The sequence below is a fragment of the Vitis vinifera genome, chromosome 4, assembly GCF_030704535.1.
Source record: "Vitis vinifera cultivar Pinot Noir 40024 chromosome 4, ASM3070453v1".
NCBI classification, from domain to species: Eukaryota; Viridiplantae; Streptophyta; class Magnoliopsida; order Vitales; family Vitaceae; genus Vitis; species Vitis vinifera.
Genome location: NC_081808.1, coordinates 22398901 through 22415207, shown reverse-complemented (window position 1 = coordinate 22415207; position 16307 = coordinate 22398901). Strand labels below are relative to the sequence as shown.

At 34.2% G+C, this 16307-nt stretch overlaps 3 protein-coding genes across 3 annotated transcripts; 2 read left to right on the top strand and 1 right to left on the bottom strand.

The window, feature by feature from the left end:
- Window positions 1–2118: 2118 nt before the first annotated feature.
- On the top strand, window positions 2119–3695 carry CHI1B (class I extracellular chitinase). The gene is given in 5 exon segments (NM_001281121.1): window positions 2119–2596; window positions 2711–2727; window positions 2730–2763; window positions 2765–2864; window positions 3218–3695. Coding segments are annotated over 5 exon segments (975 nt in total). The 5' UTR covers window positions 2119–2142; the 3' UTR covers window positions 3588–3695.
- A 2603-nt stretch (window positions 3696–6298) lies between these two features.
- On the top strand, window positions 6299–7875 carry LOC100266184 (basic endochitinase). Its single transcript, XM_002269691.5, is given in 3 exon segments — window positions 6299–6843; window positions 6932–7085; window positions 7369–7875. Coding segments are annotated over 3 exon segments (975 nt in total). The 5' UTR covers window positions 6299–6392; the 3' UTR covers window positions 7739–7875.
- A 5761-nt stretch (window positions 7876–13636) lies between these two features.
- Window positions 13637–15128, bottom strand: LOC100243861 (protein ATAF2-like). Its single transcript, XM_002269566.5, has 3 exons — window positions 14823–15128; window positions 14457–14725; window positions 13637–14346 (listed from the first exon to the last, which is right to left on the bottom strand). The coding sequence occupies exons 1-3, from the start codon at window positions 14986–14988 to the stop codon at window positions 13942–13944; spliced, it is 840 nt and encodes a 279-aa protein (XP_002269602.2). The 5' UTR covers window positions 14989–15128; the 3' UTR covers window positions 13637–13941.
- Window positions 15129–16307: the final 1179 nt, after the last annotated feature.

Sequence of the window (16307 nt, the reverse complement as noted above, 5' to 3'; positions counted from 1 at the left end):
GTATAAGACCTTAGAAACTAGTTACATCCAATCAAGTAAAACTCTATAACATTTTCTCATAATTAGTATATTATTTAGCAATTGAGAAGCTACTCATTGTATTTTATATCTATTAAGTTGCTAGGTGGTTTTTCTATGTGATCCCCTATGTATGGTATGAAATCAATTTTATCTATCAATGCTTAGATTTTTGCTCTCACTAAGGAATTAATATGAAAGAAGAAACCTAAAATAGGTAATAAAAATATTAATTTAGGATTTAATTCTAATACTACCTATTCACCCCTCAAGGTAGTTTCCATTAGAAATTAAATTTATTTCATGAGGCTTGAGGTTGATGAATTTGTTTGAAATATTGTTGATTGATGACCAATGACCCACTTTATTTCAATTGGATTTAAAACCTTTGCCAAAATGAGTAAATTTCATATTATTGTAAGAGATTGATTTCTTCATTGAGTAAATAGAAGTTGATTTATTATTATTATTATTATTGATTTTATTTGGAAATTGTGTTTATTCTTAAAACTAGAAAAAAATGTTTTTGAAATTAAAGAATATGCTTAGTAATTTTTTGACATAAAACAATTTATTAAACACTTGTTTCGAAAATTGGTGTTTTTTTAGAGCACATTTTAATCATTTTCAATTATTTTTTAGGATTGTTGTAAAAAGTAATTATATTAATACTAAGGAATGATTCAAAATAAAACTCTACTAACATATAAAAATTATTTTTAAGAAATATATATTTAAAAATATATAAAATAGATTGAAAATATTCCAAATTACCTTTGTTCTAAAAACACAAAAACTTATTTTGAGTACTACTCTCAAAAACTATTTTGAAAAATAGCTTTGGAGATGTTGGTAAACAAGCCCTAAGTTTTCTTGACCAGTTATAACTGATAATTTTGTTTGGATCACTCATTTGTTAGACCTTTCGAGTGTCATCACATCTCACATGCCATCAAGACAATGCGCGCAGTGATGATTAAGCGGGTTCACTTCCACTCTCATAGAGAATATCTATGATTTGAAGTTTGAAATTGCTTAAGGAGGTAGAAAAAAATCGACTTCATGTCAACCTAAATGACTTGTCCTGCATGACATTCCAGCTTAAATGAGCTTACCTGTATGCCTCTGTCTGCAGTGATTATGGTAATTAATGGCTGGGCCTCCAACAAAACTGAAATCAGAGAGTACTCTGCAACTATGAGCCGTAGCAATATTTAAAGTCACACAGTCCTCGTTAATTTTAAGTCTGTCCCAAAATAACTCATAAGTGCGTATACGGCGACGGCAATACACACTCTGTAAGACACTTTGATAGGCCAGTTAATTACCTTTTTTCCAACGTTGTGTTGGGTGCATTTATTTACTAACACCATAAAGGAAAAGTGAAGTTTACCATTTAAAGCTAACAATAGATATGGACACATTCGCCCTCTAGAGCTGATGCAGCTTCTAAACACTGGGTTTTCACCGCTGAGCCCCACTCCCCTACTCCATTTGCCATATATATATATATATATGGAAGGGTGGACCACAAACAAATATCGTAGAAAATTTAAGTTGAGATCATTTGGCTCTATAAGATGGTTTAGGATTTCTTCCACTAAAAATGTGCAGATAAAATGGATGAAGTGTGGCATGCACCAAGCTAGCAACGTCATCAAGCATGATTAAAAAAGGCAGCAAGGGGGAATTTTTGTCGATCCCATTGGAAAATTTTTTTTTGGTGCTTTCGAGACCAAATTCCACGTTTATGTTTGTCTTTTTTCCTTTAGTACATGCATTTACCCTCATCTTCACGCTGGCCTTTTAAGGCGTGCATAGATATATTACCCCCACATGACAGCTTCATGACAGCTTCAGGATATGTCTTATCTCAAGATTTTTTCCCTCATCTCAGACTTGTTAGTGATCCAAACAAATGGAAGCCGGGCACATGGCAACCCTCTTTATACGCTCTAAATGGGTAGGTCAGAAGAAATAGAAATGTACGAAATGATAAAGCAGCCACGGACCTTTGAATTTTCCAAGCACTATCACATACTCTTTTTCATCTTCATCCTTAAGTCTATTTATAGCCAGATCTTCTATCGCCAATTCCACGGAGCACAGGCATAAGAAGCAAAAATGAAGATATGGGGACTGCGTTTGTTCCCTTTAATGCTCTTAGCTATAGGTGGCGCCTTTGCACAAGAGCAATGTGGAAGGCAAGCCGGTGGAGCATTATGTTCAGGAGGGCTGTGTTGTAGCCAATATGGTTACTGTGGCAGCACTTCTGCCTACTGCTCTACTGGCTGTCAGAGCCAATGTCCTTCTGGTGGTTCCCCTTCTACTCCCTCCACTCCAACCCCAACTCCCAGTGGCGGCGGTGGGGATATTAGTTCTCTCATTAGCAAATCACTATTTGATGAAATGTTGAAGCACCGCAATGATGCTGCTTGCCCCGGCAAGGGCTTCTACACTTACGAAGCTTTCATTTCTGCTGTTAAGTCCTTTGGAGGTTTTGGAACGACTGGTGACACCAACACTCGGAAAAGAGAGATTGCTGCCTTTCTGGCTCAAACTTCACATGAAACCACAGGTTCTCCCAATATAAAGATTTATTTGAACTTTGTTACACATGATGCATTAATGATTTACATATTAAAGGATAAAGGTAAACACAAATTGATATGAAATGGGATAACTGGTATAGGTGGTTGGGCAACTGCTCCAGATGGACCATATGCATGGGGATATTGCTTCCTTCGGGAACAGGGCAACCCTGGAGACTACTGTGTTGCCAATCAACAATGGCCATGCGCTTCTGGTAAAAAATATTATGGCCGAGGTCCCATCCAAATTTCATAGTGAGTACTACTATCTCTCCTGCACTTTGGATTACTGAAAGAATGATTCATATTATTTTTCCAGAATATTCATTAACATGGAGAAAATTATCTGGAACAATGATTCGAAATACATGTTTATATGTTGCCAATCTTGAAGAATTTTCTTTTCTGGGTTCTCCTATATGAAAAAAAATTTAACAGAGGTTGAAAGTGGCAACAGTAGGACCAAATTAAGTCAATTACCTTGAATAAAATATATTGGAGTCTTTCCCTTCAATAGGAATTCCAATTCAATAATTGTAAGGAAGAAATCAATCTGTGTAAAGAGATTTATCTTTTCTAATATGTGAACTTGGCCCATGACTTGACAGCAACTACAACTACGGTCCAGCAGGAAAAGCCATAAACTATGACCTTCTAAACAACCCAGATGCTGTTGCAACAGACCCAACTATTTCCTTCAAGACGGCTTTGTGGTTCTGGATGACCCCTCAATCACCAAAGCCTTCATGCCACAGTGTTATCACCGGACAGTGGACGCCATCAAGTTCAGACACATCAGCAGGTCGTGTTCCTGGCTATGGGCTCATCACCAACATCATCAATGGTGGAATCGAATGTGGTAAAGGCTCCAATCCTCAGATGGAGGACCGGATTGGGTTCTATAAGAGATACTGTGATCTAATGGGAATAGGCTATGGCAGTAACTTGGATTGCAATAACCAAAGGCCTTTTTCTTGATTAGATCCTTCAGTCGTTTTAGTATCTAATTGGGAATGATCTACTACCAACTGCATGTAACCTAAGACAATAAATAATCAATAAAAATGGGTTCCTCCCAAAACTAAATTAACAAGCGTGTAGTACATCGCCTCTGCATTTAGTTTTTGACAATTCTAAGAAAAATTTCAGAAAATGATTCATTTTCTAGCATCAAGGAACATAAGGGTAACTAATGAATGGATATGTGGCTAGCTCTATATTCATTAGTAGTATGAGGTAGTGTTGTAGATATGTATCAACCACTTGGCAACACCGAAGACAAGGCTAAAGTATGTGGTACACCTAGTGAAACTTGAGGGGAAACTAAGGACATTTAGAAACTACCAAGATAGGCAATAGAACATGGGCGAGGTCTCTAAAATGTAGCATTTGATTGGAGTATATGATAGCTTTTGAGTTGTGTATATGTGCCTTATTGCGTAAGTGAAAAGGTAGAGGAGACTAGTCTTCACATAGACTTAGGTGGTGTTTGTTTTTTTACTTAATTTTAAATAGAACCTTAATGTTTAATAGTATTAAATATTAGGTTGTTTGTTTTTGTAATATTTTATTTCTATTAAGTATTAAAAAGTAAAAAAAAACTATTATGTTATTTTTTTTATTTAGAAAAAGCCACATATTTTAGTTTTTTCTATTTAGCAAAAAGTTTATAATAAGTCATGAAAAAGTAAAAAATCAAATAACCTAAATTCTAAAACTAAATGGTTTTCAATAAAAAGCCAAAAAAACAAACACCACCTTAATATTATTTGAATGACGTGACTTAGTATATTGTGAGAGGAAACAAGACAAGTTGAGAAAAGAATTTCTTATACATACTACTGTGTGGCATGTATTGCTGCCCTTACAAGAAGAAATTGTTTTGCAAATGCAATGACAATATTTTTTTATTTATTTAGTTAACCAAAATTTTATAGATATATATATATATATATATATATATATATATATATATTGAATTAGGGAAATAAGAAATTTTCATGAAAAAAATATTAATAAATTGTTCATAAGCCCGATCATTTCAACCGGCTTGTGAATTGCACAACCTGGTCAATCAGTTTGTGAGACCAACCCTTAAGAGCTAAGGATTTTATTCGAACTTAGTCTCTATCAATGGTCCAAATGATCTGGCCAACTGTTTCTGAAACAAGATTCATCTTATCAAATAAGAGCCCGTAATTTAATTTAATTAGTTGCTTATCTATTTAAAATGTCTACAAAATTTTGTGCATCTTGGTGTGATCAGCAATCAACCAGCCCTAAAGAGTGGATGTATACAAGTGAATTGAATTATTCAAACCTATATTTGGTTACTAAAAAATGCTTGATTAAAAAAGAAATGAAAAAAAAAGAAAAGAAAATAAGAGATGTTAAGGTATTATTTGTTAATTATTTTTAAAAATAGTTTTGAAATATAGTTTTTAAGAATAATTTTTGAAAATTGTTTTGTAGTGTTTTGCAAAATTAAAAGTCTGTTTGAGAATTTGAAATATTTTTAACTTGTTTTTACTATTTTTAAATATATTTTAAAAATAATTTTTATAGCTAGAGTTTTATTTTTAAACATTAACATGTTTGTGTAATTATTTTTTAAAATAGCTCTCAAAAAATAATTTAAAACAGCTAAATATGTTATTTAAAAACATCATATTTTCTATTCTTAAGAGAAAACAGTTTTTCAATTTGTCAAACATGTTTTTCAATTTTTTGTCCTGAAAAATAAAAAATTATTCTAAAAAATAATTATTAAATAAATTCTACTTCCTTGTTTTCTTAAATAAAGTGGAAAAAGTGCATTTTATACTAATTTAGTTTTTATCCTATATCTTTTTCATCGACATCAAATTAAATATGAGAAAAAAATTATAATTTTTTATTATAATTTTCCTCTTTAATCTTTTCTCTCTCTAGAACTACATATAACCTAAATTTCCCTCTCCATCAGCCTTACTAGAGAAAAAGTGTCTCCAAATTAAGTAGTAAATATCATATCATATCATATCATTTAAAATATACCAAGTAAAATTAATTATTAGTTCTTTAATACAACAAAACTTAAAATTTAGAAGAAAAAAAACTATATTTTTATTTATTTATAAGAATTATCCATTCTAGATTAAAACCGAACTTATGTAAAATTAAAAAATAAAATAAAATTTTAAATAAATTTTATTTAATTGATTTATAAGAATTACCTTTTTATTAAATGGTTTGAAAATTTCTAAAACAACTATACAATGTGATAGAAGTAGCTTTTGGACTTTTTAGTCAAGTAATGATTTCCAATTTACAACTAATGTTCAAAATCTGTATAAATATCTTCCTATACAACATAATTTGGTAGGTGAATTTCCATGGTGTGGATCAACACGTCTTGGTCTTCGGCTTTTGTTTTCTTCGTCAAGTACAAGGATTTAAGTACAATGACCGCCATCTTCTTCCAGGCTTAAGGCGTGCAAATTACTCCGCAATTTTGTCCATAATAAGACAGATGAGAAGGAGCTCAGGCAGATGGGTATTGATGGCTTCTCTTTCCATCTCATAAAGAAAGAAACAAAGACGTGTTTGACAAGTTTAAAGTTCAGTTTCCACGGCACAAGAATGATAAAGCCGGCGAACTCTACTTTCTTTGGGTAAAATAAATGATAAATGACTTTGAATTTTCAAAAACAACCATGTTGTCTCCAACCTTGGTCTATTTATTGCCACATCTACATTCACTAAGTCCATAGAGAGCTGAGGTTCAAATTCACTAGGCCAAAAATGAGGATTTGGGGCTTGCTTTTGTTCTCATTTCTGTTACTAGTTGGAGCCAGCTTCGGACAAGAGCAATGTGGAAGCCAAGCTGGTGGAGCATTATGTTCAGGAGGGCTGTGCTGTAGCCAATATGGTTACTGTGGCAGCACTCCTGCCTACTGCTCCACTGGCTGCCAGAGCCAATGTACTTCTGGTGGTTCCCCTTCTACTCCCTCCACTCCAACCCCTACTCCCAGTGGAGGCGGTGGGGATATAAGTTCTCTCATTAGCAACTCTCTATTTGAGCAAATGTTGAAGCACCGAAATGATGCTGCTTGCCCGGGCAAAGGCTTCTACACTTACGAAGCTTTCATTTCTGCTGCCAAGTCCTTTGGAGGTTTCGGAACGACTGGTGACACAGACACCCGTAAAAGAGAGATTGCTGCCTTTCTGGCTTAAACTTCGCATGAAACCACAGGTATATATTTCCAGTGATGCCTTATTGATAGAAATGAATGGAGAAAGCTAATTGATATTGGATATCAAATGGTATTAACTGTGTATAGGTGGTTGGGCAACTGCTCCGGATGGCCCATATGCATGGGGATACTGCTTCGTTCAGGAACAAGGAAACCCTGGAGACTACTGTGTTGCCAATCAACAATGGCCATGCGCTGCTGGGAAAAAATACTACGGCCGGGGTCCCATCCAAATTTCATAGTAAGTAACTCATTTAATTTCTTCTCTGAATCAACAGAGTCATTGATTCGAACAAAAATTTGGTCCATACATAACATGATATCTTCTGGAGGATATAAAATTTAAACAATAAAAAATCAACGTCAAATTGGCAAAAGTCAGGCCAGAATTAATAAAATTTTATGCCTATCCTTGGGAATGGAAAGAAATTGTTCCTTGCACACACCAATGACGAGTAAGTCCAAACAGAGAGCGATGAGTTTGATTTTGACTAAAATATGGATTGTGCCGATGACCTGGACAGCAACTACAACTACGGTCCAGCAGGAAGAGCCATTAACTACGATCTCCTAAACAACCCGGACGCTGTGGCAACTGACGCAACCATTTCGTTCAAGACTGCTTTATGGTTCTGGATGACCCCACAATCACCAAAACCCTCATGCCACGATGTCATCACAGGCCAGTGGACGCCATCAAGTGCTGACACAGCTGCGGGTCGTGTTCCTGGTTATGGAGTCATCACAAACATCATCAATGGTGGAATTGAATGTGGGAAAGGCTCTAACGCGCAGGTTGAGGACCGTATTGGTTTCTATAAGAGATACTGCGATATAATGGGAATCGGCTATGGCAATAACCTGGATTGCTATAACCAAAGCCCTTTTGCTTGATTAATTAGGGCCTTAAATTGCTCTAGTTCTCTCTCTCTCTCTCTCTCTCTCTCTGAGACTGAGCTGCTGCCAACTATGTGTAACCTGAAGAAATAAATAATCAATAAAAGTGGGTTTATCCAACCCAAATAAACAAATACTCAGTGCCATCCTCTCTTTACTTTGGATTTCCCCCATTGCACCAAATATTCTGGCCCTTTACCATAAATCGTTTTTCTTTCCTTTTTGTTTGTATAACTTTTAAAATATTTTTTTTTTAAAAAAATTATTAATTACATAACCATTTTATTATTAATTTTAGGGGATTATGTAAATATGCATTATTTACAAATTATTAGTTACATCATGCACTCAACAACTTTATTGATCGATATTTCCTTTAAATATCCAATTTCTTAAAATTTCAAGTATGTTCAATACATATATATCTCAAATTTCAATAGAATATGAAGCAACTCCAAATTGAATATAACCAATAAGACCCTTGAAATGTATGGTGTTAGATTCACTACAATAATGGAACTAAATTGTCAACCTTTGACAATTTTGTGATAAAGCAAATATCACAATAAGCACCCCCACCCAAAACTCTCAAAACATAACCTTATTGAATCCAAATCTAAAGCCGTTTGAACCATCATGCACTCAACTGCAGCACTCTCGTCGACAAATATCTCACTTGCACATACTTAAACAATAAAGTCATAATACTTATCAGGAGGCAAGAATGTATGCGTGTTAGGACCCGACTATGAAGCGACCTAAGACTATGCTACTATATGTTTATCGTTTATGCTTTGGAGTCATGTGTCCATTGCCCCTAATATGGAATCTATGGTGCGGCTCGCCTACTGCTTGGACCAACTGCTATAGAATGTCTAACTAACCTATCCTGGAACTAGAAGAGAAAGAGAAGTAGATCAACCAAGTGAACGACCTTAACCACATCCTCTGGACCCTCAACCCTAACCTAGAGAAAATCCTGACTGATTTGGTCTCTGCTTAGTGGCTCAAATCTCCTTCTCCTTAGCCATTGCAACAAGATGAGTAACATGACTTTCTTTCTTGAACCAAAAGTTCCCCTCAATAGTTACAAGCTTTAAATTTCTAACATTTACAAAGTAGTTTAATTAACCATATTTGATAAATAATCAAACATGATCTATTTTTAAGGATGGAGCCAAAAATTGAATTCAGGGTGGAGAAAGTGAAAATTAATTTTAGGGCAAAAAAAATATCTAAAGCCAAGATCGGGTTTAGTGATCACTTTCTTTTGTAGTATTTGTTTCTCCCCATACTTGAATCCTTCCCTAAGAATACTTTATAATATGATGATAATAAATTCAACAATTAAGATTTTTTGGTATAATTTGATCTACTTGGTAAAAAAAGATATCGAATATTTCACTTTCAATGTAACTCACTTCTTGAATCTTTTATCTATAGTTGAAACCTATCATGTTCATGTTAAAATTAAATGGTCATAGTAAAGGATGACACCTGGTTAGGCTTTGGGGGCTAACTAGAGTATGGTGTCACACAATTGAACCATATTCATTTAACATTTTCCTCGTCTTCACATGCTTTATTTTGTGTAAGAGTGCAATTTGGGTAGATTCCCAATTCAACTCCACCCAACTTTTTATATAGGCTGTGGCAAACTGAATTTAAAATTTGGGTTAGACATGAGAAAAATTGTAACTTAATTAAATTTGGGTTGGGCTGGTTAAGGGTCCCAAACCCTCAGCCTAGCATGAACCCAATTATTCATTTCATTTATGTTAAGGTATATTTATAATTTTATGTGTTAGGGAAATGATAGAGAGTTTAGGCTTATTTAATAATACATCCATAAAGATTTTGATTATTTTGATATCTTAAACAATTAATTTTTCTTTATTCGCTTTACTTTTAAATGTACTTTTGTGATATCACGTGAAAGTTTAGCATTCGTAAACTTTAAGTTACTTTAAGAAATGCATTAGAGGAATCACTATTTTTTTCTAATTATGACGGGTCATTTGAATGATTGATTATGAATTGAAATTTCATGTTGATATACGGAGAAAGTAGGATTTTTACTTTTGATTTAATTATTTACTTAGAAATTTCTTGAACATGCTATTTAATATTATATGATGGTTTGTTGTTTTATTTTGTTTTTATTTTTTATTTTTATTTTATTTGGAGCCTATGATTAAGGTTTTAAAATTCTAGTTAAATAAATGTCACTAGTTTCAAATCATCATTCTGAATCAATTTATACAGACCTCTTGTGTCACCGAATTCGCAGAGAACAGGTTCAATAAGCAAAAATGAAGACTTGGGCACTGCTTTTGTTCTTGTTGATACTCCTAATAAGTTAATAGTATAGGAGGAGGCTTGACACGAGCTTAATGTGGAAGGCAAGCCGGTGGAGCATTATGTCCAGACGGGGTGGCGTGGTAGCCAATATGGTTACTGTGGCAGCAGTACTTCTGCTTACTGCTCCGCTGCTGCCATTGACAGATCCTCATTCAATGAAATGTTGAAGCACCGGGGTGATACTTATTGGCTCGTGTGTAAGAAGAAAGCTTGTAAGTAATGGATGCCAAATGTTATCTGCTTTGCCAATCAAAAATGGTCACCGTGCTGGTAAAAAAACAGACCATGGCCAAGGTCCCATCCGAATTAATCCTCTCTTTGGCTGACCTTGGAATGGACAAAGGTAGGTAGTTTCCTCTCTTTCCCTGACCTCTAAATCGACAAAACCACGATTCCAAAGATTTGGCTTAGATTCAAGTATTGCCATATATGCCACTCCAAAGAATTTTACTTTGTGATCTCATGAAAAAAGAAAAAAGCAATAATAAAAATCAACCTTGAAAAATGGCAAAAATTGGACCAGAAGCAAGTTTTTGTGCTTGACGTTTCATCAGATGGGAACGAAAAGAAATTGTAGCATGTCTCTTGATTTTCCTTGCCCCCCGCAAATGGTGAATAAGTCTTCTCAAAAAAAGATGGCGATGACCATGATGGTGACTAAGATAAGGATTGTGCCATGACGTGGACAGCAACCACAACTCCTGTCCAGCAGGAAGAGCCATGAGCTCTATGCTCACCTAGACAATCTGGGCGCCGTTGCAACTGGCCAACCATTTCCTTCCAGACAGCTCTATGATTGTGGATGACACCTCAATCACCAAAACCATCATGCCACGATGTCACCACAGGCCGGTGGACGCTATCAAGTGCCGACACAGCGGCGGGTCGTGTTCCTCGCTGTAGATTCATCACCAACATCATTAATGGAGGAATCGAATGCGTTAAAGGCTCTAACGCCCAAGTGGAGAATCGGATTGGATTCTACAAGAGATTCTGTGATGCGAATAGGCTATGGCAACCAAAGGCCTTCTGCTTGATTGGGGCCTTAAATTGCGCCAGACTTCCCTTGGAAATTGGAATAAGCTGCTGCCAGCAAGGCGTAATCTCGGCAGCAAATATAAAATGAAAACGGGGTTTTCCCAACAAATTTCCTCCTCGAAATTACTTCCAATCCCTTGGTTGAAGAGCCCTCATCAGTTCCCACTAGGGTGTGCCTTTTGCAATAATTTTCATCTATCATGCTATGATGGGGGAAAAGGCTAATTGAGAAAGACCAGCTGAAAGCCCCACTTTATCCAAGTACAAGAATTATTATGACTATAGAGATTTCATTATTAATTATATTGTTCTACTCGTATGTTTAAATTTGACAAAGGAGATCTAATATTTCTTTTGTTCTTATCAAAGGGTCAAAATATTGATAAATACAAAAATATCAATGAAATATCAATTGATATTTAAAAAAAAAAAAAAATCAGTGTGAGAGAAATTATTCAAATTTAAAAAAAAAATGTAGTAAAACTTTAAAAAATAATAAAATAAGTAAGAATACATATACTAAAATTATTTTGTAAGTATAAAACTATAATGTCTATTAAATTAACTTAAATTCCCTTTATATATTTATATTTATTTATTTTAAAAATTAAAAACCAATTTTATTAAAACATGATTTTATTACATTTTGAATAAAAAATGAAATCAATTTATATAAAATATTTTATTTGAGATTTAATTTTTAAAATTTTATTACAAATTTGTGGAGACAATTTTTTTCTATTAACATTAATTTATTTAAATAACTAAAATTATTGAAAATTATATTAATAGTTTATTTTATCAAAGTAATTTTAATTTATAAAATATTAGAATAGAACTTCATTAATTTTTTTTTTACATTTGATCAATTTTTGAATAAATTCATATTTTTGATATTTTAAAATAAAACCATTTAAAATTAAATAAAATTTGTCATGGCCTATGATACACATATTTTGTATGACTTTTAAAGGTACTCTCTACTCATGGTCCAATAACTCTTGACGATTTTAGAACACATCATACAATTAACAAGTTAGTCATACTTTATTAGTGTTAAGGACTTCTCTAGCCATCTCATAGATATGAAACATGAAATTTACCTTTTATATATTCATGATATCCATATTTTAGCTAATGGATCACAAGTGACAATGCCAGCACATTTCCAATTATGATCTTATACTTTTTATCATAATTAATGTAGACACCTTAGACCCATATATTGTCCCTAGCTTATGGTTTTAGAGCACATTTACATATATCGAATGAGTCACTTATAAATTGTAAGAGCTTCTCCCACCTAGGCAATATGAGAAATTAAATTCACCATCCCATGTACGCATGATATCCTTGTAGTGACTTCGAATTAACTTATGAGATGTCAAATTCTTCACACTTTTAAAAATTGGTTCTAATTCCAAAGCAGAGAAAAGTGGTATCAAATCCAATATTAATAAAAAATGTGTGGAGTTTAAGATTCAAAATATGAAACAAATTTAATATAGTTCAATCAAGTCATATTTAGAATGCCTATTGTGGAGACAATTGAAACATACGGAGTTCAAAATTCAAAATATGTTCGATCAAGTCATTATTAGAATGCCCATTGAGAAGACCATTTCAAATTTTTATCCAAGATTTTCAATTATAGTCATTACAATATAGTTATGACCAATTCAATTGAATCATAATCAAGATAACTGATATGACTAACTCTCAATCAAATTGTATCAATATTTACCTCGCAAAAGTAGCAACACCCTTATTGGCTCAACATTATTCAATGGGGATTGATTATGAAATTATAGAAAAATAATTATACGACAAAATTATGCATTTTTAGTTGAAAAACGCTAATTCTACTTGAATCAATTAATAGAGTTCTAAAATTTCATTGTTCGTTTATTATGAACCAATTTGAATATGTATTTTTATGATTATTTAAATATTATTAAATTTAGTAAGTGTTTCTTTTTAATTTGATGAATCCACCTTATTATACTTATTTTCCTAAATAGTGTCATTATATTTTTTAGATTTTTTTTTATATACTTTTTAACTATAATGTTATGCATATCACTTGGATATATATATATTGATTTAATTAACATGTCTCAACCCATTCATCTTAGACTAGTGAGTATTCAATGACTCATACTACAACCGCGATAACCATACTAGAGTTCGGATCTTCCTATAAGCCCTATATATTAAGAACAAGGACATTACGCTTATATGAGGAGTAAATGTATAGTCCCACATGATTTAGGAAGAAAATTTCATAGCATTTAAAATGGGCCACTGATCATCTCATATGTGTGCACCAGCCTCCGCATTAATTAATTTTTAAACCAGTAATGCGGCAAAGTACTAAAAACTATTGAAAGAAACTGCATAAGAGGGACCAAAACTTTGGAACAGGATATTATAATCATGGGCAAAGAGGGAGCCACTCAGATGTTAGTTGATTTAGTTTAGGACCCGTGATTTATAGCCTTCCTGCTTCATAAGTATATTTAAAAGAAGTGATAATTAACAGAACCTTAAGAAAGAGGTTTGAAATTAATGGACAACCATCTTCTTCTTGTGCATCGAAGTAAATAAAAATTAGTACTATGGAAATAAATCCATTTTAGTTTACACTTCATAAAGTTAATTTCAACATTTATTTCATGATTAGAACAAAGATGAAGGAAAGGAATTTTAGAAGTTGATTTATTTCAAAATTACTTCTCTTTTCTCTCACCTTCCAAAATTCCAATTGGGCACCCTAGCCACATTTGTGTATGCTGGCCGCTTCACCACATTGGGTATGGACTCGAGTTGTCTAACAACGGGCTTCTTAGCAGAGTCCAAAGCGGGTCAGCTGTCCAATCCATATGGAGCTTGGGCAATTGAAGCTCCGTCAAGTTCTCCTTCGCAGTTGCCACTCCTAGAGACGAACAAGCTGTTCTATTTTCCTGCTCTTCTTCAGTCAACACCACTTCTTCTTCTTCTTCTGCCTTGAGAACAATGTCATGCGGAGGCATTGCTGACCCAAAGTTTTGATGTGTGTCGTGAGAGGAGAAGCTTTCTTGTATTGGAGGAGAGGAATATGAATGTGTGAGATGGGACATCCTCGATTCCTCTTCCATAGCTGCCCTTTGCTCCATTACTTTCAATGAAGTTGCCTTCCTATAGATCTTGCAAAGCACTATATCCTCCTGCATCCATATCAGAAAACCATGTATTAGAAACAATTCTCAAGAATAAAAATCCCCTTTTCCCTTTATAATTGACTCGAATTCTCTATGGGTGTAACACAAAAAAGTACCTTAAGTGAGGAAGAGGTGTTGGGAAGTCTGTATTCATTCATGATCCAATCAGTCTTGGACCCTCGTGGAGCTCTGCCCTTGTAGAAAACCAAAGTTTTTCTCAGACCCAATATCTTTTTAGGATCTCTCAAGCATCGGATCAACCGGTCAGAACCAGTTGCCTTCCAGAACCCTTTCTCAGTTGTTCTGTTGGGTCTCCCGCCGTGACCATTTTTCCTGTCTCTAGGCACAAAGAAGTACCACTCTCTCTCCCCAACCTTAGACAGCCCTGCAATGAATCGAACATATTAGCCCTTATAATTAATTAGACTACAAATTTGTGAAAAAAAGAACCACAATTTTAACAGCATAGCATATATTATTACCAGGCAAATCCCAAGGTTCATGATGATAAATGTTGAGAAAACCAATGATACTCAAACACTGCTTTTTGCCCAGCACCATCTTTCTAAGATAAAAATCAAGCAGCTCTTCTTCAGTAGGGTGGAATCTGAAACCGGGCAGCCCCAGCTCCGATGTCGTTTTGTCCATTTTGTGTCGGTGCTTGCAGTGATCAGTAGTACTATTGGTCTTTGCAGGTAGCTTGTGGCACTCATACCACTCAAGGCGTATATAAAAGCATTTTGCATGATGCGGTTTATAGGTTTGAAGAGTTAGGAAGAAGCTACAGGCTCATGACAAGAGAGAGGAAGGTAAGGTCATCATGGAAGTGGAAATTGCGGTCACCCCCAGTGACAGGTCCCACACGCTTATGTGATGGCCCACACTCTCGAGACTAGACAACGGTCCAATTATATGACTTTACTTCTTCCTCCCATTTGATTTTTCCTTAATTCAGTGGGAAACCATTCTCCTTTCTTCCTCCATGTTTCCTTCCTGCAACAAACTTTGTTATCAAGACTCGTCAATTAGATCATATGTGCTCTTTAAATTTACAAAACAAATTGCATATAAGTTTTCAATCTCTCTATTTGGTTAAATAATCTATTCTCATCACCCTCATCAGAATTTTAAATCCACCCTAAAAGCAAAAGTAATGGTTTATTGTCAAGAATATTTTGTTTATGGCAATATATAGTGGGCACGTCCACCTATTACTTAGCTGCAAAAGATGATCTTTAGTACATGGGAGAATCTTCAAAAGTAAGGATTAAGCTCCTCTTAAGAGTCGAATTATGAATCCTAATTTAATTTAGTCACTTTTATGTTATCATACATAAAGAGAGAATGCACGGTGTAAACAAGATTGGTCTGATTGGATTAATTTTGAGTGGAAAATGTCATAAGTATCTCTCTTTCCCTTTCCAGAAGGACTTTGACTTGAGCTGTCTACATTTCAATGAATTCCTATATTTCTTATTCCCACCAGCCCAACCTCTTAATAGGGCATGAATTTGGAAAACAGTAGTTGAGATGACTTTGAATGATCTAATAGTGTAAGTAGTTTTAACTTGATTACTTGTGGAAGTTTCTTGTGTGTTTCCAGCGTTAATATTACTACCAAACTTATGATTTAGAAATTAGTCTCCGGTCTCTATAAACAGCAGAGTTGATCCATCTTATGAATCAATCTTGTCCTGGTATGATAACGACCATATGGTCATGATTAATTATGAAGGGTTTTTTAGAATAATCCAGGACAATACTTCACTTGCACCCTCTTCACACTGAGAAAAATAATATTCCTTCATGATGAACCATAAGAATTTAATAACCAAACAATTATTTCTCTTTTGATTTTTTCTTCTTCTTGCGGGTTTGAACATGGAAATTATGGAGATTATTAGAACACGTATCCAATCATATGCTAATATCATTTCTTTAATCCCCAGTAAAACCCTTATGGAGAA